General features: G+C 46.1%; 1 protein-coding gene across 8 annotated transcripts in view; it reads right to left on the reverse strand.

The window, feature by feature from the left end:
- PSD3 (pleckstrin and Sec7 domain containing 3) overlaps positions 1-24,877 on the reverse strand; it is a gene marked incomplete at its 3' end in the record, with an annotated part of 575,664 nt that overhangs the window by 358,246 nt on the left and 192,541 nt on the right. For all 8 annotated transcript variants that reach the window (XM_082608415.1, XM_082608413.1, XM_082608414.1 and 5 more), the window contains 2 exons: positions 23,582-24,686; positions 20,265-20,660 (listed from right to left, as the gene is read on the reverse strand). In XM_082608415.1, the coding sequence (XP_082464541.1) occupies positions 20,265-20,660; positions 23,582-24,686 (1,501 nt within the window). The remainder of the gene's footprint in view (positions 1-20,264; positions 20,661-23,581; positions 24,687-24,877) is intronic.

The raw sequence follows: 24,877 nt of genomic DNA on the forward strand, positions 1-24,877 counted from the left end.
TCTAAGTCAGTGGGATGAGCCTCAATAAAAGAATTATCCAGGACTGGGAAGAGTGGGATCCTTCCCCGAGTTGGGATGTATTTTAAACAAGGTAATTTGCCAACTCTAAAGTTGCCCTGTGGTACTGAAAGAATAAGGATAGGAAAAGGAGATTTTCAGATCCGATCGTGACCAGAATGGCTCAGTAAGCCATTCAGTGCATGTGCTGGGCCTTACGGATGGAATACAAGCATTCTGACTGGCACTACCATTAAAACAAGAAGGCAAAGGCAGACAGGTCCCTGGAGAAGCACGGCTGTCCCTGCTAAACCTCCCCTCGAGGTTCAAAGGCACACGGGCTGGGGGACGAGTGCCCTTGAGGCTTATGTTGAAGGTAAACAAAAAAACAGAAAGAGGGAGATGGACAGAAACGTTTCTGCCACCCCTGGAGGGAGACACTCCTCGTGAAGGACAGACAGTTCAGAAGTTCCCTGGCCACAAAGGAACAACTCAGACCGGGCGGCCTCTCCTGTTCCTGGGCGGCTGTACTCCTAACTGGGCGCCTCAGGCTGTGACACCTTGATAAATAAACACCAAAATCCGCACACTGACCAAAGGCACCATCAACTGTAAGACGCTCTGCGGTAACTGGGAGTTGGTGCTGCACAAAACTTATGAGACGGCCTCTGCCCCAGGAGGTTACAGGCTGGATCCAAGGCGTACACACGAGCTGGCTGCTCCTTGCCTTCTCCCGCATGGCCACTCCCCTCCCACATCCTGCACATGAAGAGGAGGATCTCAAGCTCCTGGCACATTGGCTCTGGAAAAAACCCTAAATACTGCCTGCCTAGCCCAACTCCCCCATTTTAAACATGAGACCAGCTCAGAAAAGAGTAAGGGGGCCTCCCTGGTGGCGCAGTGGTTGAGAGCCCGCCTGCCGATGCAGGGGACACGGGTTCGTGCCCCTGTCCGGGAAGATCCCACATGCCACGAAGCGGCTGGGCCCGTGAGCCATGGCCGCTGAGCCTGAGCGTCTGGAGCCTGTGCTCCGCAACGGGAGAGGCCACAACAGTGAGAGGCCCGCAAACCGCAAAAAAAAAAAAAAAAAAAAGAGTAAGGGACATGCCCGGAGTCACAGAGCTAATGTGAGGCACGAGAAAGCCCAGGCTCCAGATGGTCACATCCATGCTTCTTCAGTTCCAAAGGGAGAGAATATGTCCCCTAAGTGTAGGCCTGCAACATACACGCACTGGACACTGAGACTCCAGAGAGGATTACGTGGACATTTACCTCCTCCATCCTGGTTTCATTTCAGCCGCTGGGGCCCACACTTCTGCCTTCATGTGAGAAACAGGGACCCTCTGATAAGGGGCGGAAAAGACGCAACCTTTAGTGCCTTACTTCAGCCAAGAGAAGAAGAATTAGAGTCTCCTACCATCTCTGCACTCGCCTTCCTAGAAGAGGGGCATTTGGGTTTCAGAATAAGTATTTCTTCCCAAGCAGTTCAGACTGAGGAAGGGTAACGAGTGGTTGTTGCTTTCATGGAAGAACATGCAGAAAGTCAGGCTGTGCAAAGCCGCCCAAGAAAGTCGGGGAAGAGTGGACCCTGCTCCCTCGTGCGCCTGCTTTCCGGCCTCCCAGCCGGCCCGCGACACACGCGGTGCTCAGCCCTGGAGTTCTTCTACCCGCTCCAATTCCGGTCTCCTAGCTGCTTTTCAATCTGTTCTTGTGTAGAACGTCCTAACTGGTCACAAAGAGCTAATCTCAGGAGCCAGAATTAGTACGATTTCATAGAGCCAAATAATGAACTTTTTGAGTTGAGAATATACTTCGTGAATTGCTGAATCTAATCTCATTTCCCAGATGAGTAAAGGCAGGCCTCGGAGGGAGGTTAAGAATCTGGATATGAACAGAACTAGGGCCAGAGCCCGCGCCTCCCAACTCCCAGCACGACGCTCTTCCTACGGCCGCCCGGCATCACCAGCAGACGCGGGACAACCTCAGAGGCCCACCCTGCACAGACGGGTCAGGAGGCAACCCCTGGGCTCATCAGAGTCAGACTGGCCTCACGTGTGCAATGGCCACGGTAACACGGCGGCTTTAAAGGCCTTGTCCATCTGTGCCTGTGGAGGCTCAGCAAGATGGAACGGCCCTGAAGACAGAGGGAAAGGAAGCAGGAAAAGAAAATAACGCCATCAAGAAAACAGGTGAAAAGAATGGCATCCAAGCACAGAAAGGACAACCACTGGTCACATAATACATACAGTACTGTGAGAAAAAAATATCCCTAAATCCTGTTACTTCCTTTATAATGACACTTTTAACCAGCTTGGTGTACAGTTACAGCAGACTGCCATCCTCAGCTGTTTTCATAAAACTGAGTGCAACACAAGATAAATATTACTTGTACACCGGCCAAGCCTGGGTGGATCAGGATCCTTACCACACCCTGGGCGGGGCAGGCCCACCCTGGGCACCCGGCCCAGCTCCTGCAGATAGACCTCACAGGCTCCCAAGAAGACCCAGCGCCACAGGAAGGGCTCGGCTGACTCAGGAGGGGCAGCTCCCCAGGAGGAGAAGCAGGGCAAGATGACACTTCACACGCTGCACCGAAGCTGCCTGAGCTGTGTGTGTGTGTCTCTGTGTGTCTGTGTGTGTGTGGTGGTGGTGGGTATCTGCTGTTTTGTTCAACCTAAATTTCCCAGTAAAATATTTTGTTAGTAAAAATGTTTTTCTCCTTTAAAAAGAAGAGGTTACTTTCCAAGGAATGGGTTGTGAAATCCACACTGCTTACCAACTGAGGAGCCCAGGATGACAGAATCCCACAGCGAAGGTGGGGCCGTGGACTTGGCAGTCTGTCGTTAACGTTAAATGCAACAAGCGACATTCTTCGGCTGTGTTTCAGGTGGAGACTTTTGAGTTCCCTTGTTTTTAAACTTCAGAAAATGCTCAGCTATGCAATTTCCATGGTGAATTCAAAGTCACAGCCAAGGATGGGACACACCAGCTTCTCAAGGTCAAGATGCCAGAAAATTCAAGGCAAAATCCACCTTATACCAACTTCTTCCTTAGGTTCACTCTCCATTACCTTTTTTTTTTTTTTGGATTTTTGAATTTTATTTTATTTTATTTTTTATACATCAGGTTCTTATTAATCATCCATTTTATACATATTAGTGTATACATGTCAATCCCAATCTCCCAACTCATCCCACCACCACCACCCCATGGCTTCCCTCCCTTGGTGTCTATACGTTTGTTCCCTACATCTGTGTCTCTATTTCTGCCCTGCAAACCAGTTCATCTGTACCATTTTTCTAGGTTCCATATATATGCATTAATATACGATATTTGTTTTCTCTTTCTGACTTACTTCACTCACTCTGTATGACAGTCTCCACATCCATCCACATCTCTACAAATGACCCAATTTCGTTCCTTTTCATGGCTGAGTAATATTCCATTGTATATATGTACCACATCTTCTTTATACATTCCTCTGTCGATGGGCATTTAGGTTGCTTCCATGACCTGGCTATGTAAATAGTGCTGCAGTGAACATTGGGGTGCATGTGTCTTTTCTTTTTTTCATGGCTGCCACAGGACTAGATTCTGTACCTGTAAAAGTTACCATTGGGCACATATGTTTGTTGGGTTTTTTTGAATTTTTGAATTTTATTTTATTTATTTTTTTATACAGCAGGTTCTTATTAGTTATCAATTTTATACACATCAGTGTATACATGTCAACCCCAATCGCCCAACTCATCACACCACCATCCCCACCTCCCCGCGGCTGTCCCCCCTTGGTGTCCATATGTTTGTTCTCTACATCTGTGTCTCCATTTCTGTCCTGCAAACCGGTTCATCTGTACCATTTTTCTACATTCCACATACATGCGTTAATATACGATATTTGTTTTCTCTTTCTGACTTACTTCACTCTGTATGACAGTCTCTAGATCCATCCATGTCTCAACAAATGACCCAATTTTGTTCCTTTTTATGGCTGAGTAATATTCCATTGTATATATGTACCACATCTTCTTTATCCATTCGTCTGTCGATGGGCATTTAGGTTGCTTCTGTGACCTGGCTATTGTAAATAGTGCTGCAATGAACATTGGGGTGCATGTGTCTTTTTGAATTATGGTTTTCTCTGGATATATGCCAAGTGGTGGGCTTGCTGGGTCATATGGTAATTCTATTTTTAGTTTTTTAAGGAACCTCCATACTCTTCTCCATAGTGGCTGTATCCATTTACATTCCCACCAACAGTGCAGGAGGGTTCCCTTTTCTCCACACTCTCCACCCTCTCCAGCATTTGTTGTTTGTAGATTTTCTGATGATGCCCATTCTAACTGGTGTGAGGTGATACCTCACTGTAGTTTTGATTTGCATTTCTCTAATAATTAGTGATGTTGAGCAGCTTTTCATGTGCTTCTTAGCCATCTGCATGTCTTCTTTGGAGAAATGTCTATTTAGGTCTTCTGCCCATTTTTTGATTGGGTTGTCTTTTTTTTTAATATTGAGCTGCATGAGCTGTCTATATATTTTGGAGATTAATCCTTTGTCCGTTGATTCGTTTGCACATATTTTCTCCCAGTCCGAGGGTTGTGTTTTTGTCTTGTTTGTACTTACCTTTGCTTTGCAAAAGCTTTTAAGTTTCATTAGGTCCCGTTTGTTTGTTTTTGTTTTTATTTCCATTACTTTTGGTACTCTCCATTACCTTCTAAACCTGTTGGCCATGTCTCCACCTCCAATCCTGAAGCAGCACTTATAACACCTGGCACTTAAATAGATATTGATCTGCTTGTTACAAAGTTTATGGTAGGTCAGTATGTGAGACCCCAGCCTTCAGAATTTAGCAAGAAGTGTCAAGTCTTGAGCAACAGAATCTTCACTCACATTGCAACTGGAAGGGTCTAGAGCAGAGATAACTCCTGTAACACACAGTCACACACTCTGATCATTCAGCCAGTCACAGACAAATCTGTGTTCCTCCTACCAACCACTGCCTTAAAAGCCAGGAGTGCTGGAATTCTCTAGGTGACCTATTTCAACCAGAAGGACAACTCTTGAGTGTCTAACAGCTGTCTCATCTGATGGGTCCCCCAAGGGACTCACTAGAGATACAAGTTCCAGCAGTCAGTGACTGTCTCCCCCTACCTGGGCCAGTCCTGAGCCTTCTGATTTGTAAGCTGCAGAGATAGTTTTTAACTGTCTTTTTGTTTATCTTTTAGCAGCAAAACACTGAAGAAATACAAATGTTTCCCTGTCATTCTGTCACCCAGAAATGCAGTCTTGTCCTGGGAAAGCCAGACTAAAATGTCCACACCTGCTAGATGTGCTCCTCTATTCAACAAGATGTAGACAAAGAACTTAGGAAACCAGGATGGATGAACAGCACTGAGAACCAAACCACAGCAACGCAAACATCTCGCACACACAGCCTGGCCAAAGGCCCTCCCTGCCCCAAAGGGATCACTGTCTCCAGCTCCAAGAAATCCATTCTCCATTTCTTCTCCTGGTGGCATCTCCATTTCAGCTGCCAGGGCATCCTTCTTCTCTTCCCCTTCAGGTTCTCACAGCTCCCACAACAACAGGTCTGAGACAGAGAAGCCCTAATCAAAGGTGACCAGTTCTGGATGAATACAAAACAAACCAATGTCAAGGTCAGTGGCTTATGGGCAGGACAATTTGCTACTTACCCTGAACACCCCGTCACCCTTTCCACATTTAGGGCTCAAAAGTCAACACAGCATTCCTCAACTTGCTGTTCACAGCCTCATTACTCACTTGTCTTATCTTTTTGAAGATAACTGTCCCAAGTTGTTTAAAAGCGGAAGCAGAAATTGTTCAGTAAGATGATGGATACAGCAAGGTTGAGGAAAGACAAAAAAAGGAAGAGAATCACCATTTCCACGTCAAATACAAATGTCTTAAAGATGAGGACATGGAGGGATCAAGAGAGGAAGTGACTGGGTCTCAGGATCAGTAGCAGAGCTGGGCCAACGGAGGTGCTCTGGGCCTCAGTCCCCAGTGTCTCCCTGGCTGAAAAGCAGGGCCTCCACAGAGGACCAGCTGAATCAACAAAAGGGAGTGGCTTGTTGAAGAACATTCTGAGCGCAGAAACTCTGTTGCCTGCCCTGCTTCTGAAGACAGGCTGAAGGCATGCCGGGACCACTCAGGAGCAGATGGGACACACGATACTCACAAGGAGGTTGGGTAAGGTCAAGGACACCAAACACTGAAGGGACTTAAAGACTCCACAGGGCACTTCGCAGTCCACCTGGCACTGTCACGTGCATCATTTTACATCACACCTCACAGTGGTCCCATTTTCCAAGGAAAGAAACTGAGGACCAAAGAAGCTCTGTCCCGGCTCACAGCTGCTAAGCAGCCGGGCTGGCAGCTGAGCCCGTATCTTCCAAGCCCACACTCAGCACAGCTCTCTGACGCTCCCTCAACCCAACGTTACTAATGACAAGAAGCCAAACACAACCGTACGCCAGTGGGGTGACTGAACCACACCCTCAGGCCAGCTACATAATCACTGATATCCCTGCTGGAACCCAACACAGCCTCTGCCTCCCTAGCATGTCAGGACTGGGCAGTGTCAGAGCAGGGTCAGCCCTGGCGTCTGCTGAGAGAGGCCCATGGCTCACTCTCCTGCAGGAACTCTGGCCTGATGGCAGGAACCACGGTGTGGCTGCAGCTGGCCCTGTCGAAGGCACTCAGCTCTGGTGACACAGCCCAGCTGTGCAGGCGGGCGCCCTCCAAGGGGCTGCTAAACACTCCAGCGCTGTGCGATAGAGCTGTAGGGAGGAACCACGCTTCAGGGGGCCAGCAACTCCGAAAGAACTTCCCATCGTTTGTGCTTTCACACTGTAAGGCAGTTTAAAATTGGTCCCCAAAGAGCCGCACAGACCATGCCTTGCAAGGACACCCTAGGAACCATCAGGAGGTCCCTTCGGCAAAGTGGGACCACAGGGACTTCAGTTTGAATTGTTACCATCGGCACATATTCCTTTTGTATTTTTGAAAACTAGTTCAAAATTAAATTTAAAAGCTATAAGGATTAGCTGCACTGGAAAGTCATGCAGGCAAACAGAAACTGACTATTTAAACTATCTTATTAAATTAAACAAAAGCTTTAGAAACACTAATCTAGACATGAAACCTTTATAAAAGCAAAACAGGGGAAAAGAGACTCATTTACAAATTGTATGATTTTTCCCCTCATAGTAACGGGAAAAAATAGAGCAATTCTTAAAGGAGCAAACAAATTGTTAGGCATTTTCACATATTTTATCTCATTTAATGTCCTCAATAACCACGGAAAAAAGACATCACCCACAAGCTATAGTCCAGGAAACAGGAGCTAAGGAGCTTCGCCCAGCCACTAACTCCTGGAGCATGAAGACAAAACGGGCCAACCTGTGAACATAGAAAAACCCGGTAAGAGCGGCCACCACTGCGGGCAGAGCATGACCTGCACCTACAGGAAGAACCAGAAGAAGCGGCCAGGTCCCGACAACATTTCCACTGCACTCCCAGTGTGGGCTACGTGGCCCCTGTGCGGCACGTGAGCGCACCGTGCTGTTCTCCCCGTTCAAAGACGATGAAACTAACCTTCACTGAAAGGACTTGGGCATAAAGACGTTTTCACAGTGTTGATGGTTGTATACCAATCTACCCATCTTCCTCCCTCCCTCTGTGGAGCCTTCCACAAAGGCTCCATCTGAGAGATGACTGGGGGAGGGGGGCAGGACGGGGCAAGGGGCCACAGGCGCTGAGGAGGCACCGCCTGGAACCCTGGCACAAAGAAGCCCTGACGCGTTTACTGTGTGAGCGTACCCACAAGTCCATGTTTGTGACCACCAGTCTACTGGCCCAGGCCCTCTCACGCCTGATGTAAGGGAGAACGACTTAAACACAGTAATAGCCGTGCTTTATTCACACTTGCTGAGCTCTGACTAAGGCAGGAGAAAGGCTGCTGAACTCGCCCACGCACTGCACCTCTGTTAACCCTCACAACCGCCACCCCGTGTTCACTCCAGTCACCGTTCCTACTTCACGTGTGAAGAGACTGTGGGTAAGGGTAGTGAAGTAACTCACTAGAGGTCAATCGGTAAAGAAACGGAGGTAAAACTTAAACCGCTGAGACTATGACTCCTCAGTCCAGGCTCATACACACTCACCAACACACCAATTACACTCAGCTGACTACCCCAGACATCCAGGCCCTGGGGTTCTCACCGGCCTTGGGGTGTCCATGAACCTTTTAACTCCAAGCATCTCAAGAATGGAAGTCATATCAACGCACTGGCTCTGGTCCTTCTCCACCACCTGACCCTAGAGCTGCCCAGCATATGCCCTGGCCTGAACGTGAAGAGAGACCTTCCCAGAGAGAACTGTGGAGCTCGTTCCCTCAGCTCCAGATAAAAACTCCCTTTACCTTTTTTCTTTAGATAACTGACTAGTCTTTGAAGTTTCAAAACCAACGCCAAATTCTAAGACAGATCACGTCTCTACACTAGGCGCACAGCCAACTTCCCTTTAGAGCAGCGATACACCAAAATAAGAGTGGGCGCCTTGCGCAGCAGTCAGAACGGACTCCACTGAAATGACAAAGCTCAGGCTGGTGACCCCCCGACGCCTGAAGTTTAGCAGAAGGCAGCTGGCACCGCCCTGGGTGCAGGAGCGCTGAGCAACACCTGCTGGCCTCAAAGGGCAGCACAGCTCCATCAAGGGAGCATCTCACTGCCCAAACATCACAGCCCCGTACAAATACACCCTGCGCACTTCGGACACCCTTGTTTAGAAAACAATATACAGGAATTATCATTTTCCTGTTTCTTCTAAGACTTTCTTACAATGTTTTTCACTTGAAATAAAAGTTTAAAATCCAAGGAATTTTCTGTAAGTACAATCACACATAATCCAGCACTGTCTGGGACCAGACAAAGAACATAAAGTCAATTCCAGTTACCTTTGTCAGCAAACAGCCTGCCCGTAATTTTGTCACGAATACAAAGAACATCCTCTGGTCCCATCTGTTTAGCAGAACTTCATCATCGGCGAGGGCTCTTTCAATGCATTTCTACAGCTGCTTCCTTTGGGAGCGCAGACTGCTGCACCCTGACTCGGCAGCGACATTCTCCCAGAACGCCACTGTTCCCTCAGGGCTGCGGGGTAAGAACTTGAAGGAGCTGAAGGAGTACTTCCCCTTGCCCCGCCTCCCCTCTCCGCAGGCAGCCCCCCTCCAAGAGAGCTTCAGAAGTTCAGATCCTGGGAAGCCACGCATGACCTCATAAACCTCCAGCTTAACTCTTTAGAAGCCAGGAGGCCAGCTGACTACAGGGAGAAAGGACAACTGTGCTAGCTTATCTGGAGTGGTTGCTGCTTTTGTGAGAAAGAGAGTTTGTCCAACATCATTTGAAAAAGAAGAAAAAAAGTGCTAATCTCAGCATTGTTTTTCTTAAGTAGCACTACAGTTTTTGAGGTCCTATTTTTAAAGACCATCATTTCCTACAGCACACACATTCTGGCTATAAGGGAATGGCTGAAATAGGCAATAAATAGATCTGATTCATTTATATTATATAAAATTCACCTGTGTTAAATTCACACCTAATTTTATGTGATTTGTGTTTTCCTATTTTCTAGTTTTGTTTCTGTTTCTCTGCTATCCTTAAATGAAAAGACTCATTTGGCCTTTTGTTCACACCCTGCTTTAGACGGCCAGAAGTGGACAGGCAACACTCACAGCTGTCAGACACAGGCAACAACTGCCACCAAGGCATCTGAGAAACTTGGACATACAGGACTTGGCGGGGGGGGCGAGGGGGGGAGACACGGAATGGACGCGCACCAGGCCTAACTAATGGATAACAGAGTCCACATCAGAGCTCCTGAAGGGAAAGGAGACTGGTTTCGCTTCATTTTTTTCCCATGCTTTCTCTTTAAGCTCCTGCTATTTTTGTTGGGATTCAGGAATTATAAGGATCAGGAGGTAAAATAACTAAAAATTACTTTATAAACAGAAGTAGATAAAATTCCATACTCTCAAAGAAAATGTAATATGCCCTTTCAAGAATGCCTTGGTTCACCCAGAAAATGATTATAACTTACTGTCCAGCAATTTTATTCCTAAATATATACTTAGCCTAGAGAAACTCTCCACATGTGCACAAGAAGCCACTAATTAGAATGTTCACTGCCATGCCATTTAAAATAACAAAAATACAAGGCAGCCAAAATGTTCGTAACTAGGCAAATGGGAAAATTAGTTACAGTGTATATTCACTCAATGAATATTATTCAGCAAATAATTAATACACTAGGGCTTTATGAATCAGTAAGAATGAATTCCAAATGTTGAGCAAATAAGTGAGTTACAAAAGGAAACAAGATAGCACTTATATAATAAGTTCAGAAACATGTGAAAGAATACCATATATTGTTTATGGGTTCACACCTATATAGGCACAATACACGCCCACAGGTCATGGTGACCTTTAGGAAGAGAACAAGAGAGATGGGACCACAGAGGCACTGACTGCAACATTTTATTTCTCAAATTGGCTGGCGGGACGGAAGGTGTTTATTAACTTTTACACTTCTGGGTGTGTCTAGGTCGTGCAGAAGTCGTAAAAGTCAACTGCATGATGACTGCCTTTCAAGTGGATTCAGTGGCCTCAATCTAGAAAATTAACACAACAGGAGGCAAAGAGATTAATAAACCCTCAACCCCCCACTCTCAAGCCCCCAGTCCAAGCAGCTGTTCCTAACTCTGCCTCCACCTGGAAAGTCTCCCCCGGCCCACAACCATGTCCACACGCCCACCGGGTCCTCCAAAGCCCACGCTGGCGTAGTCCTGGCCTCGGAACCTTAGTGCCCCACCCACTAGGCCCTGTTCCAGAGCGATCTGTGAAGTTAGCTGCCCCCTCTTTGGGAGACATCTAGTACCTAGTATAGAGCAGCTGCTAACTGAGTTCCTCATTCAACAAAAACTGGGCACCCAGCATGTGCTGGACTCTGTAACAGAGGTTCTCTGAGTCTTAAATCTAAACACTTGTGAAGTTCACTGCCTAATAGGAGGGACAGGCTCAGACCTAAGTATAATATTATACGATGAACCCTAAAATAGTTGCTAAGTGAATGGAGTGTGAATAATGCACATTTATAATTTTGTTTCACAATAATAATTATTCAATACCTCTTAATTTCTCTGTACTAAAGATTTCATATTACTACTCCTGACTAGAAAATGTTACCTTTGTGTCGAGGTGCAGCTGCTATGTAATTGTGAAGAAAATAAACTATCATTAAAACTCCTCACCTTCAAGTAATCTAAGGCTCTTAGAATTATTATTACAGATAAACAACATCCTAAGTTGATCTGACCATGGTACACTCACAGCAGGTGACTTTGAGGAAGTTTTAAAGAGAACAGTTCAAGCAGTGTTATTACTGATAATAAGAGCCAACATTTTTTGAGTAATCACCAAGTGACAGTAAATTACTATCCCTTTTCCCAGATAAGTGAGCTGAGGTTTAGGAGAGATAATTCACAAAATATGAGCCAAAGCAGTCTGACTTAACCCCCACTCTTCACTAAGAAACCATAGTTTCCTAGCAGGAAAATGGGTCAACCTCGCTATTTCTAGAGCAGTGATGGGCACCCTGTGGTCACTACACCAAAGGTGACACAAGGAATCATTTCCAAGTTCACAGCCAGGGCCACTCACTCTTATGAACCCCTGTCAAGAAATGTCTCCCTGCCAGGAGCACAGTGACATGTAACAGGCCTGGCCGCCAGCCCCCCACCCCCTGAGAACAGGGACTGTCTTACTCAGCTTTGTATTCTGCCTTTAGCAGTTTCCGGTGCTTCTCAAACTCTAAAGTACTCATGAATCACCTGGGAATTTGTTAAAATACACATTTTGACTGGGAAGGTCGGGGTGAGGCCTGCATTACACATTTCTAACAAGCTCAAAAATGAGAGGCTGACAACTTAGGCTGACCATGAGCATCTTTCCACGAAAAGCTTCTGAAGCTGTCACTGCCTGGGTACCACCCTCGACCAGCAGAGTCGTAATCTGTGGTGGCAAAGCGTGGAGAGTGCCTCCTAATTCCAGCTTCAGAGAAAAGTGCCTGGGGACGGAGGCCCAAGCACAAGGGCATGAGATGCTGTCAAGGCATTTCTCTAACATTTAGACGCTAGATGGTTTAGATGGAGTTTACATTAATCCTCATTAGCATGCATGAGAAAGATTATGTTCAACTCGCCTGGCACCATGGCCCTACAGTACTGAATAGCAGGGCTCTGCTAGGAGCTTGTGCCAATTTAATACAGTTTACAGAAAGCGTCTAAGACGCAGGGGAGAAAAAGAGAAACAAGATTAAAGCACTGGAAACATACCCATTTGGGGCTCTGATAAATTGGTACTTCTATGTAAAAGACTTTCAGAGAACTTTATTTGGAGAAGGTCTCTGTCTTTTTTCTTCCCCAGCGGATCAATGGATAACGTTTCTCATCCAATGTTGCAAGTCTTGTGTTAAGTGACCTCTGCTGAGAGAAAACGTTATTGCTTCCTTTAAAAGTTAAATATGGCACTGATATATGAATAGAAAGATTGCTGCATCACCCTGACCAGTTAAAATAACCGCCAATCCAGTTTTTATTTAGAGCTATGATTCTCCTTGTAATGACATGTAACTCCAACGTCCTCTATCATTTGAGGTCTTGCCATATAGTCTTGGATGAAAGATCACTCACTTAGCCAGCACCCCACAGCACTCTTCACACCAACATCCAGGGCACTACTTTGTATGTCTTAAGGTTTAAACTACATAATTAGAATGCTTCTGGGAAACCCTGTTTCAAATCCAGGACCACTTCCTGAAGTCATCACCGACTTATACAAGAGACCCCAGCAAGGGCCTCCCTGGTGGCGCAGTGGTTGAGAGTCCGCCTGCCGATGCAGGGGATACGGGTTCGTGCCCCGGTCTGGGAGGATCCCATATGCCGCGGAGCGGCTGGGCCCGTGAGCCATGGCCGCTGGGCCTGCGCATCCGGAGCCTGTGCTCCGCAACGGGAGAGGCCACAACAGTGAGAGGCCCGCATACAGCAAAAAGAAAAAAAAAAAAAAAGAGACCCCAGCAAAGAGGGAGAGGCCAAACCCCCAGGCCAGGGCCAGGCCTGCCTGAGAGGACAGCCACACTGGCTCCCTGACGATCAGACACTGCTGGGGACTGAAGGCGAGCACCGAAGAGCCACCCGGGAACTCCCGTCAGAGGCCTACGCCCTACCCAGGTGGCATCAGAAAGCCGCACGGGCAGCACCCAAGGGCTCCCGTGTGCACCTCTCTCCAGCCCGGCCTCACCCGCTCCTCACCCTCCCAGAGCTCACCGCGAGCCTCCCCTCCAAATGGTGACTGAGTCTCTGCATATGAAGGGTCCTCCCTCTCCTCAAATCCAATCTGTGTAAACAGACCCCCCTGGGAGGTGCCCGCCTACAAACCCTGCTGCTCCCCCCAACTCCCGCTGATTGTTTCCTGACTTGGTAAGTCATCCACACTGGAAATCACAATCACTTTGATGCAGCCCCCATGTCCTAGATTCAAACACTAACCAAATCCTTGCGTCTTTCCTTCTTTATCGGGCTTTTTCTTATTATTTTCTTATATTCCTTAGACTATTACTCAGACTACTGCAAAACTCATGATAAAAATGAATATCCACAAACTAGAACTTAGCAAATTCTTACAACAGAACTGTAAACTGGGTGATAAGGTTATTTCCATTTTACCAGTAAGGAATGGGAGCTTCCTAGAAGTGAAATAACCTACCAGGACCAAGCAGCCAGTAGAGAGGATGATCTGACCTCCTGTCTTCTGATCCCAAATGCCCATATTTATGCCACCCCACCACCCTACATTGAATTTGATTCAAGACGTCCAGTACCAGGTGTTTCAGACAGCTCAGAGGCTGACCCAGGGCCTGAGCAGGTGGTGGACTGGCATACAACTCTTCTCCAGGTTACCACTGTTGTTCGTATTATCATTATTTTACAGTTATCTCCTACTACATGCTAGGCATTGTGAAACCACTTGATTTTCTATTCTTGATTTTTTTTCACTTAATCTCATTTGCTTTTGAATAGGTGTTATTCATTCCATTTTACACTTGGAAAGGTTCCCAGATTTTCTGTAACTTACTCAAGATCACACCCCCAGTAAGTACCTGAGGCAGGATCTGAACCCAGATATGAGCGGCTCTGAAGCTAGGAGAGCCCCTGCTCTCAGGAATGAGCAGGGGCTCCTTTGCACTTAAGAAAAAAAAAAATCATCATCACAACTGCTTCAGGAAGCTAGAAAGAGAAAAATGAGAACCTATCTTCTACAGAACAAGTTTTAAAATGAGAGAAAAGGCCTGAAGAGATCACGAGAGCAGCAGGAATGAACCTGAGAGGCAGGAGCTCCCCACCTGGAGGACACAGGAGGTCAGTCAGATCCCCCAAAACAAGTTCACAAGATCAAGGTCTTTTCCTGTCACCAGCTTAAGTAATGTCACATGATTTTAATATTTTACATTATACTAAAATACGTGCAGGGAATTCCCTGGCGGTCCAGTGGTTAGGACTCGGCACTCTCACTGCCGGGGCCCAGATTCAATCCCTGGTTGGGGAACAAAGACACCACAAATTGCATGGCACGGCCAAAAATAATAATTAGTTAATTACTTAATTAAATACCTGCAGGTTTTAAGTTGGGATGTCAAAATATATTTGAAATCGCACTTCAACAAATTTCTCTAAGTACTAATCTTGTTTCATGTGACTTTTCCTAGACAGAAAGACACTAAAGAAAAAGAAACACAGGAAGAAAAAAGATACTTCCAATGTCTGCACTTCATTTGAGAAAGGGGAGAAGGCAGAAAACGCGCAACTAGCAGCTGGAGCGGACCCAACTGAGCGGGGCACTGCCCAGGCCAGGCGTCAGAGCTGCACACAGACGTGGTCCACCCGCTCTGCGGGGCCCCTCGGGATCCTGAGCGCTCTCCGGAAGAAAAACTGGGAAGCCGAGTCCTGGAGTATACGTATCTGCTACACCAAAAATGTAATCTTAAAAGGCAGTTGTGTGTATGTCAGAGAATCAAAAGAGAAACTCCTGCCACATGGCTGTACTTGCTGTCCCTTTTCCCATCTGTCCAAACCCAAGCTCCACAGAAATAAACAATGTTCAGCCCTGCTAATGGTCACAGTGACCACATTTGTGCCCTGCAGGCTTCAGGTCAGGACTTACTGACTGGAGCTGCAGTCTTCTGCTGATGGGCCGGAGAGGGAGAAGCACCCAGACACAAAGGAACCCATTGGCCCTGGGTGTCTGTAAGTCTCTGCTGATCCCTTCTAATCTTGGAGCCACGTGACTGGGTTCCGCACAGCACCAGTGAACCCGCTAGCTAGCCTGAGTGGTCTGCAGCTGGACCACCAAGGGAGGGGATGCTACTCTGTGCTCCTTCATTAAACTACCGTGGTACATTCACAGGGTGAGCTATTTCCGGATCGGCAGGCGGCTCTCTGGTCAACATCAGTGTTCACAGCACCTGGGAGAATTTAACCATTCCTGCCAAATTGATTCCAGGATCTTAGAGGTGTTTTCAGCTTATAATAGCGATCTATTTGATACTGCAAAGGTACATAACCCTTTAAAAGACAGAGTCAGCACACATACTCTCTACAAACGTCCTTTCCAACCCTATTCTAGAATATTACAGATTTGGAGTATTTTCTTCTTTGACTTAAGTGGAGCTCAGTCCCGCTCTGGCCACAAAGCCTGGCTAAATCCAGGCCTGGGAGGTGCTCCTGAGAGGGAACTAAGGTGTGTTGAAGTGCCACAGGTCCTCATCACCCTCCCCAACCACTCCACCTTTCTTACAGGAAGCAACACAATTGAGAACAGTGTCATCCTGTGTTCAAAAGAAATCACTGTCAGATACCGCCACTAAAATAATCTTTAAGGGTGTAAAAGCATATACTGATATAGAAAAGTATTTAAAAATAAACCTAGGCAATGTCAAGCAAAAATATTTTTTGTTTTGAGATCAAAAATAAATGGTCTCTGGAGCCTGACTGCCTGGGTTCAAATCCTGCGTGGGGCACTTACCATTTGTGTGACTTTGAGCAAGTAACTCAACTGCTCTGGACCTCAGTTTCCTTATCTGGAAAATCAGAACATGAATGTTCCTTTCTCTTAGCTTATTATGCGAATTAAGCACCATGTCTTTACTAAAGAAAGAAAACCTATGGAATACATATGATGCATAGGACATAAGATGGTGTTTAGAGACAACCTAAAGTAATCTTATAATACTGTCTAACACTTTATACATCAAAAGCAGTACCTCAATAGGAATGGGCTTAATTTTCTTGGTTCAAGTCCAGCTAGAATCAAAGCAGCATTATCAGCGCAGATTAGTCTTATCATTCCCTTCCCTTTGTGCTTTCCTCAGAGTTCACTTTATCCAACACAGTCAGACCCCCCAGTCCACTACCAAGGAAACACGAGAGACCAGTGAGTAGAGGTGGAATGCTAAGCACGTGCACTTGTTTTATTTATCACTTTTGCTGTGTTGTTTTATCACAACATTTATTAATAAATGAATTTTTTCTCCTTGAAGCCTAACACCTTGGCCTTGAGTGCCTAACAGAAGGGAGTCAATCGGGGTGACAGCTGTGCAGTCAGCGTCCTAGTCCGGACTTCCTTAACAGACTCAGTACCTCTATCTACTCCTTACCTCTGCAGAGGGATGTTTTAATGCAGAAGAAATTTTTAAAAGCCTGATCATTGATTACATTAAAAAAATTTATGGAGACAGGTTTATTAACAATTTGGGAATTTTTTTTCTTTTTTTTTTTTAACATCTGTCTTTACTGGAGTATAATTGCTTTATGATGGTGTGTTAGTTTCTGCTTTATAACAAAGTGAATCAGCTATACGTATACACATATCCCCATATCTCCTCCCTCTTGCGTCTCCCTCCCACCCTCCCTATCCCACCCCTCTAGGTGGTCACAAAGCACTGAGCTGATCTCCCTGTGCTATGCAGCTGCTTCCCACTAGCTATCTGTTTTACACTTGGTAGTGTATATATGTCCACGCCACTCACACTTCGTCCCAGCTTACCCTTCCCCCTCCCCGTGCCCTCAAGTCCATTCTCTACGTCTGCATCTGTATTCCTCTCCTGCCCCTAGGTTCTTCAGAACCACTTTTTTTTTTTTTTTTAGATAACAATTTGGAAAATTTTTTCTAAAACTGAACACACACACCACCACCACCACCAACCACCAGCTCTACAATTACCAACTCAGACTTATGGCTCCATAAATATATGGCATGAGAGAAATTAGATCAAAAGAAAGAATACAGATATGAAACCAGGCAGCCTAGAACAGTCAATGTACCTGGTCTAGGAGTCACACAATTTGAATTCTGGTGCAAGATCTGTCACCAGGTAATTCTATCCCACCCAACTGGGACTCGGATTCTTTACTGTAAAACAGGGTTATCTAAGGCCCCCTTTAAGCTGGAAAATATCATTATGCTTCACCCCACGATTCCTCTGGTGCTACAACTTCTCCAAAGCACCAAGAAGGCAGAGAAGGTAGAGAAAAATATGAAAACTATTCCAGATTCCCTAAAGTTTCTTAGAATGATTGAGCCCATCCTAATTTTTAACCGTGAATCACCAAACAAAAAACCTCCTCCACCTGTAACTGCTTATTATCTTATGCCAAGTCCAAGAACACAAATGGTGTGCCCTTGCCAAGCTGCTCTGTCCACATCACTAGCAGTGCTCAAGGAAGGGTGAATGACCACCGGTCAGGGATCATGTGGACAGTGCCAGAGCCCATCTCTAACATGCTTCTCATTCAGTACTGGAATTCGGTCTCATGGCTGGGCAAGATCTCATGGTTTCACAATGCAGGTAACACAGCTGAAACCTTATCTCAAGTTGGCCTGAAGTATACCACTGTCCACATCTGAGATGCTAAAATACTATAACCTACCCCAATACTCTCTCTTAACTACCCAGCTCTGCCCTACTAATGATTGGCACTCACGCTGGCCCCAATGATGGCTGCTTCCTATTCTGAGTCTGCAAACCACACCTCTGATAAACCTTTCACCTTCCTGTTCTGACTTGCTGAGTTTACTTCTTGTCTTTACTTACTTACCTTTCCTGTGGCTTCTGCAGCAAAGCCTCTCAGCCAAAAACACCTCAGGTCCCCAACAACTTCGACTCACTCCAGAAAGTTGGATTGGAATTTCAATGAAATCATCTGCATTTTACCACAACTTACAGTTACCCGAGATGATGGTGAAACTAAACGACTAAAGTAGCACCATCCACCCAGGGACACCCCCCTCTCAAGGATGTCCCCTCAGAGACACCCCTCTCTCTGGCCCCTTCTAGAAACACCCCCTTCTCAGGGATGCCCCCCTTCCCTCAGGGACACCACCTCTTAGAGATCGGGTATAAATGCGGGTTTATCAGCCAGTTCTGATTCACACATTTGCTGCAGCTTCTACTTGGTACCAGGTACTGTGCCAGGTGCTTTAATCTATATTAACTCTTTAAATCTCATGGCCACACAGCATACTAAGTATCATTAAGCCCACTATGCAAATAAACAAAGGGGGTTTCAGAAAGAATAAGTGGCTTGTCCAAGAAATTCAGACCAAGGTCTTCTGCTTCTGAGAGTTGTGTGATCCAAGAGGACAACCAACATCCATGGTCTATTTCACATGGAAATGCATAGCTTCAACGTTACCATGTGCCAGTCTTGAATGTGCTCATCCAATGAACTATAAACCTATAAACTGCTTATAGGAAACACTTAACATAGAACAGACTGATCATAAGAAAAAGGCTTATTAGAAATTTGTAATATGGGGACTTCCCTGGTGGTGCAGTGGTTAAGAATCCGCCTGCCAATGCAGGGGACATGGGTTCGAGCCCTGGTCTGGGAAGATCCCACATGCCGCAGAGCAACTAAGCCCGTGTGCCACAACTACTGAGCTCGCGGCTCTAGAGCCTGCGAGCCACAACTACTGAGCCCACATGCCACAACTACTGAGCCCACGTGCCTAGAGCCCGTGCTCCGCAACAGGAGAGGCCACCACAATGAGAAGAACGTGCACCACAACAAAGAGTAGCCCCCGCTCGCCGCAACTAGAGAAAACCCACACTCAGCAACGAAGACCCAATGCAGCCAAAAATAAATAAATAAATTTATATATTTAAAAAAAAAGAAATCTGTAATATGTATACTGACTTTTAAAAGAAAACAACCACTGACATTTCTTTATACAACTTTAAAATAGTTTATCCCCATTTAACCGCCCCTGCACCTCCCCAAACATGTGAATTGACACATTTTAATTCAGGAAAAACATATTAATACTAAATTCATAAAATGATTAAGAAGTTTAGCATTCTCTGCCCACTTATGGAGATGCTGAAGGACAGATAAATGACCCTAGAACGATGAATGACAAGAGATGAAATGCTGGATAATCCACAAAGAGACAGGGAATCACTAAATGACAGGTACAGCACATAAAACCTACATAATTTGTGATTTTGTGTTCTAGGGAGACTTAAATCCTAAAGGAGAGAGAGAAAATAAGTATTTATGGCGTTAACCAAGGGATCAGCTCTACCAAGCACCCATATAATTAAATCCTCCCTCACCATCTCAGGAACACGAAGACTTCCCAGCAGAATGGGACCTCACAGAGCAAACGGCCAAAAGAGATTAGAGTGACCATCTAATCCAACACCCTCAACTTACAATCAAGGAATCTCTGGCCTAATCAAACAACCTGCCCCAAGTAATCAACCAATGCCAGTGGCAGAATGAAGGCCAAGATCTCCCAGTGTCCTTTTCCCAGCACCAGGCCACTGCTACCAAAGCTGCATCATGGGAACTAATACATACTCATCACCCACAAGTATTTGTTCAGGATCCAATTTACATATGGTAATACAAGAAATACTGCCAAATAGAATGTCCACAGGTTGCCAATTTGGCAAACCACTAAATTGTACTCTACCTGCCCCCAAAACCCAAATTACTTTTCACTCACATCATTCACTTATATCCACAGAAACCAGCCAAATGCTTTTCAAATATGTTCCACACTCAGATTTCCCAAAGAAAAACTGCTACAAAAACCACCAGCACAAAATTAAGAGAATGGGACCAGTACCTTCCCCAGAAAGCAATCTCTGGGGTGCCTTTCGCGTAGGTGGAGTTACTGGAGCCACTCAGCCCATTGGTGATCCCATCAGAATAGCCCATCACTATTCCACCATCTGCGGAGATGCTCAGGACGTCCTGCTGTCCTCCCATTGATGTCCTCTCCAGGAACTGACCGCCTTCTTTAATGCGCTGTTGTATCATTGGAGTGAGGGGCACTTCAAAGCTAAAATAGCTATCAGGCTCTGAACATAAAGTCTCCAAGGACTCAGCACTGTAGTATAAAGACGTGTTGTCCAAAATGGTTTCAAACTGGGAGCTGTACACATCAGTGGAATCCTCTGCACAGCCGGACCCAAAGACATCATCATCTCTGGCCTGCAAGTGCTCCTCTTGCTCAAGAGTCCTGGAAAGCACATAAAACGGACGAATCTCAATATTAGGTTATTTTTTCCCCCTCCAACCATAGAAAAAAGGGAACATTCTATAGAGCTAACACTTGTATTCAGTGGGTTTATGTCAATACATTTGGGAAGGAAGATATCGTAGAAACATATTCAGGCTGAAAAAACTCTTTAGCATACGTATGCTATGCTACCCTCTACATAATTTAATAGAGTTTTGAACTAGTTCCTAATATGTGAATCAGGTCCAACGAGTATTTGAATAAAATGTTAAAATATTAAATTTTCATCTAGCCAACTAAACTCCACAAATCCAAACTAACAGCTACTATCATCCTTAATTTTAACAGAAAGAGGTCATTAACAGGTAAATGACCTGTTAGAAGATAAATATATTGTGTAAACTTAATGGACTAAAAATACACTAAACTTTCATCAGTCTATTAATATTTTCTGATTTAAATAAGACCAAACGCCCTCAAGAAGATAAATATTCTATAATCCAAGGGCTGTCCCCTGGTGACAATAAGACAGCACTGCAGAGAGAGTTCAGGTCCAGAAACAGCCAGCCAGTAAACGACCTTTAAAAAAAAGGAGCCAACAAACGTGTTTACTACAAGGCTAACCAAAACAGTGACAACCTAGAAAAAACGTACAAGTTAATATACGTGGGGCGTTAATTAATTAATATGCAGCATGTTCTTCAAATATTAAAAATGAACATTAGAATAACTAAATAAAATTTTAAAACTCAGTAAGAGAAAGAAGACAAGAGACAGAAAAACATGGAGCTGAATCTGGATGTGCCAATTACTAGCTGAGCCTCAGGAACAAAACAGAAATAGGAATAAAACTGCCTGGTAGGTAAACCTCATTTCTAGGTATTACCAGGATTCACATTCAACAGTTCAGTTGTCTCTGTTTTTAAATTACTGAAGGCCTACCCCACACCAAGTACTATTCTGGGTTCTACCTCTAAATGGCTCCTCAGGGCACTTGCAGTCAAACAGGAAGCTCAGGATGAGGCCCCTCCCTACCCGTGCTCACCTACTTCCCACCTTCCCCCGGGCCCCAGGCTCCAGCCACACGGGGAGGAGGGCGGGCGGCGGAGGGTCACATCTTAAAAGGCACCTGGAGGCTCCTGCTTCGCAGCGTACAGGAAGCACGCTCCATTAGCGACAGCTGTCCTCCTTTGCCCAGGTGGTTCCCTCTGCCTGGAATATCCTCCTCCCCATTCTCTGCTGGGCAAACCCGTACTCATCCCTGAAGTCTCAGCGTAACTATCACTTCCACAGAAAGGCCTTCCCCAAGCCATCAACCGAATCAGCCTCTCTCCTGCATTCAGACTATTCTTTCTAGAGACCTCCCTGGAGGTCCAGTGGTTGGGACTTCACCTTCCAATGCGGGGGTGAGGGTCTGAACCCTGGCTGGGCAGCTGGGATCCCACGTGCCTCGCCTCGGGGCCAAGGGGCCAAAAGGTGAAGCAGAAGCAATGTTGTAACAAACTCAATAAAGACATTAAAAATGGTCCACATCAAAAAAAAATTTTTAAAAAACAAAACTATTCTTTCTAGTATGTCTCCCTTCTCCTTTACGGAACCCAGCACAATTGGAGGTCCCATCATTATTAATGTGTTGATCTTCAGAAGTAAACTCCACGAGGTAGTGACCTCAGGCCATGTCTATTTTCCACTGTTTTTTTTTTTGCCCTCACCGCACAGTTTGCATGATCTTAGTTTCCCAACCAAGAATGGAACCCATGCCCCCTGCAGTGGACGCACAGAGTCCTAACCACTGGACCGCCAGGGAATTCCCAGGGCCATGTCTATTTTGAACATTCCTTTATGCCCAGCATCTCCAGCCGTATCAAGAACAGAGCAGACAACTGAAAACCATTTGTGGAAGGACAGGAAGGGAAGGAGGGCGGGAGGAAAGGAGGAATGAATGAATAATCTGCACAAGCACAGAAGTGCACAGCCCAGTGGGAATATAATTACCGAGCCACGTGCCACATATCAGGGCTCCTTCTGAGGGGAGTCTGGAGATTTTCTGTGTAGGGGGGATGGGGACGGGAGGGAGAGGAGTCCTGACAGCCGTCCTAAAGGAGCATCTCTCCGTGGACCTGTTAGTTAACTGTGGAGAGAACGGCATCTCCTTACACCAAACAAACAAACAAAACCCTTCAGGCTTGACACAGATGTTTTCCCATGTGAACTACCACAGGTGGAGGACTGACGAGACGGCACACATTTGAAATGACTTTGCCAAGAGGAACACTCTACAGTCAGACTACAAGCAAAGGAAGTGAAGACAGATGGGTATGGCTTCCATTTTTCCAGTCTCTCAGCTGGTATGGATGCCAGAAATGTAGGGAAAGACCAGGAAATACCATATGATGCCAAGTTTACTCATCAGGGCTGTAATCAAAACATGCTGCTTGTGAGAAGGGAGACCCATGTGAGTGCCATGGAAGAACTGACCTCCTGATCTCCTCTTTCAACCTAGAAAATTGAGCCAGCCCAAACCAGAGCCTCTGTGTTCCTACATGTATAAGGCTGTATGCAGGCAACGGTGCTGCACCCAGAAGAAATGCCTGAGTTAGGATGTAATGACTATAGGATACGTCAAAAAGAGTTCAAACCTTTCCACACTGTTAAAGATAATCGTGGGGTATTTAGTTACCTTGATGTTGGAGAAGTTGCAACCTGTCAAATACAATAAAACATCAGAAATGGATTCACCTAGAGTTCACAGTCTCCCCATATGGACAACTTGATAACAAGACCACTTTAACATCTCGGAACCTTAGAAGCAACATAGCTTACAGTCACTTCTCTTCCATTCTGTGGTAAACAAGGACCCAGGATATTGTGAATCGAGTTCTCACTGGCATCACAGACAGCAGGATACTATGTGAGCTCACCTTTCCCTGTCTCTCTCCAATTCAGGTTTCGTCCCAAGATGTTCCTTGTTTTCCCTTAGGAAGACTTCATCCTCCCCACTCTCAAGAAGAGGCTCAGGCAGAAATGGCCCCGAGCCAGTGGCCAGCCTCTCTGAAGGAGCTCTCCGGGTGTCATCCCAAACACTCTCAGTTAAACCAGCTGAATCGCACAAACCAGCAGATGAGACGAGATGGCCTGGCACTTTAGAAAACTCTTTGCTTTCAGGAGGGGTTGTCCTTTCCAATGATGTCTGAAAATCCACAGGTTGCCATGTCTCTCTTTTCTCCCCTCCTGTCCACAATATTTCCACCCCTTGAAATTCCACATGTTTGACCTGGCCTGGGCGTCCGGAGGAGCTGCCTCGACCGCACTGCTCTGGGTGCTCTCTCCCCTGATCAGGTCTCCTCTCTCTCAATAAACCAGCACTGCCCACTGAGCTGTGGGTCACGGGGCTCCCCACGGAGGATGCTGGACAAGCGGGCCCCTGCACATGGACAGCCCCCTTTCTCCCATTATTAGCTCTTAGGGAAAGCTCTGCTTGAGTTTCTCCAGTTAATAGTGCAGTCAGGTCCTCCTGGATGCTCAAATAAAAACTCTCCTCAGTCGTAACTTCAGCTGAAAGAGGTATATCGCGTGACTTTTCTCGGCCAGCAGGGAACAGTGTGTTGGCTCTCTGTGTTTTATGACTGGCAGTGTCTGGCTCTTGTTCCACCTGCTGAACTAAAAAAGTAGAAACCGCATCTCCATCCAGTACCTTTGTAGCCTGCAGTGTTCCTGAAACTATTCTGGCTTCTGTGGCTTTCAGGGCTGAAATCAAAGAGTCAATGGGTTGTAAACTCTGTTCCTTGAGATGACTCTGAGAGGGGACCTCTCTGACATCTTTCGGTCCTCCAGTAACACTGAGAAGCCCAGAGGGATGGCCAGCAAGAGACTGGACCCTCTGCTGCGCCTGAGGGCAGCACGGCAGAGACTCGGCATCGAACTCGAGAGAGGCTCTTAGGCCTTCTCCACTTTCCTCCATGGTCCCATATTCTGGAAATTCATTTGTGACATTCGGGGGGAGTAAAGTGCTTCCTCCATGATCACCTAGAAAGAGAATAGAATGGACACATGACTTGTTCTGAACAACAGATTCCAATGTGTGTTAATAAATCTCCACACGCATTAGGCACTCAGTCATCCTTATGTGATCCTTTCACCGTCTCCTGCCCCCATCCCTGCAACACTTGCTTCTCATAACCCTGCCAGTGGTCCCTTCCACTCAGCTTACACGAGAG

The sequence above is a fragment of the Mesoplodon mirus genome (assembly GCF_964341445.2).
Source record: "Mesoplodon mirus genome assembly, chromosome: 20".
NCBI classification, from domain to species: Eukaryota; Metazoa; Chordata; class Mammalia; order Artiodactyla; family Ziphiidae; genus Mesoplodon; species Mesoplodon mirus.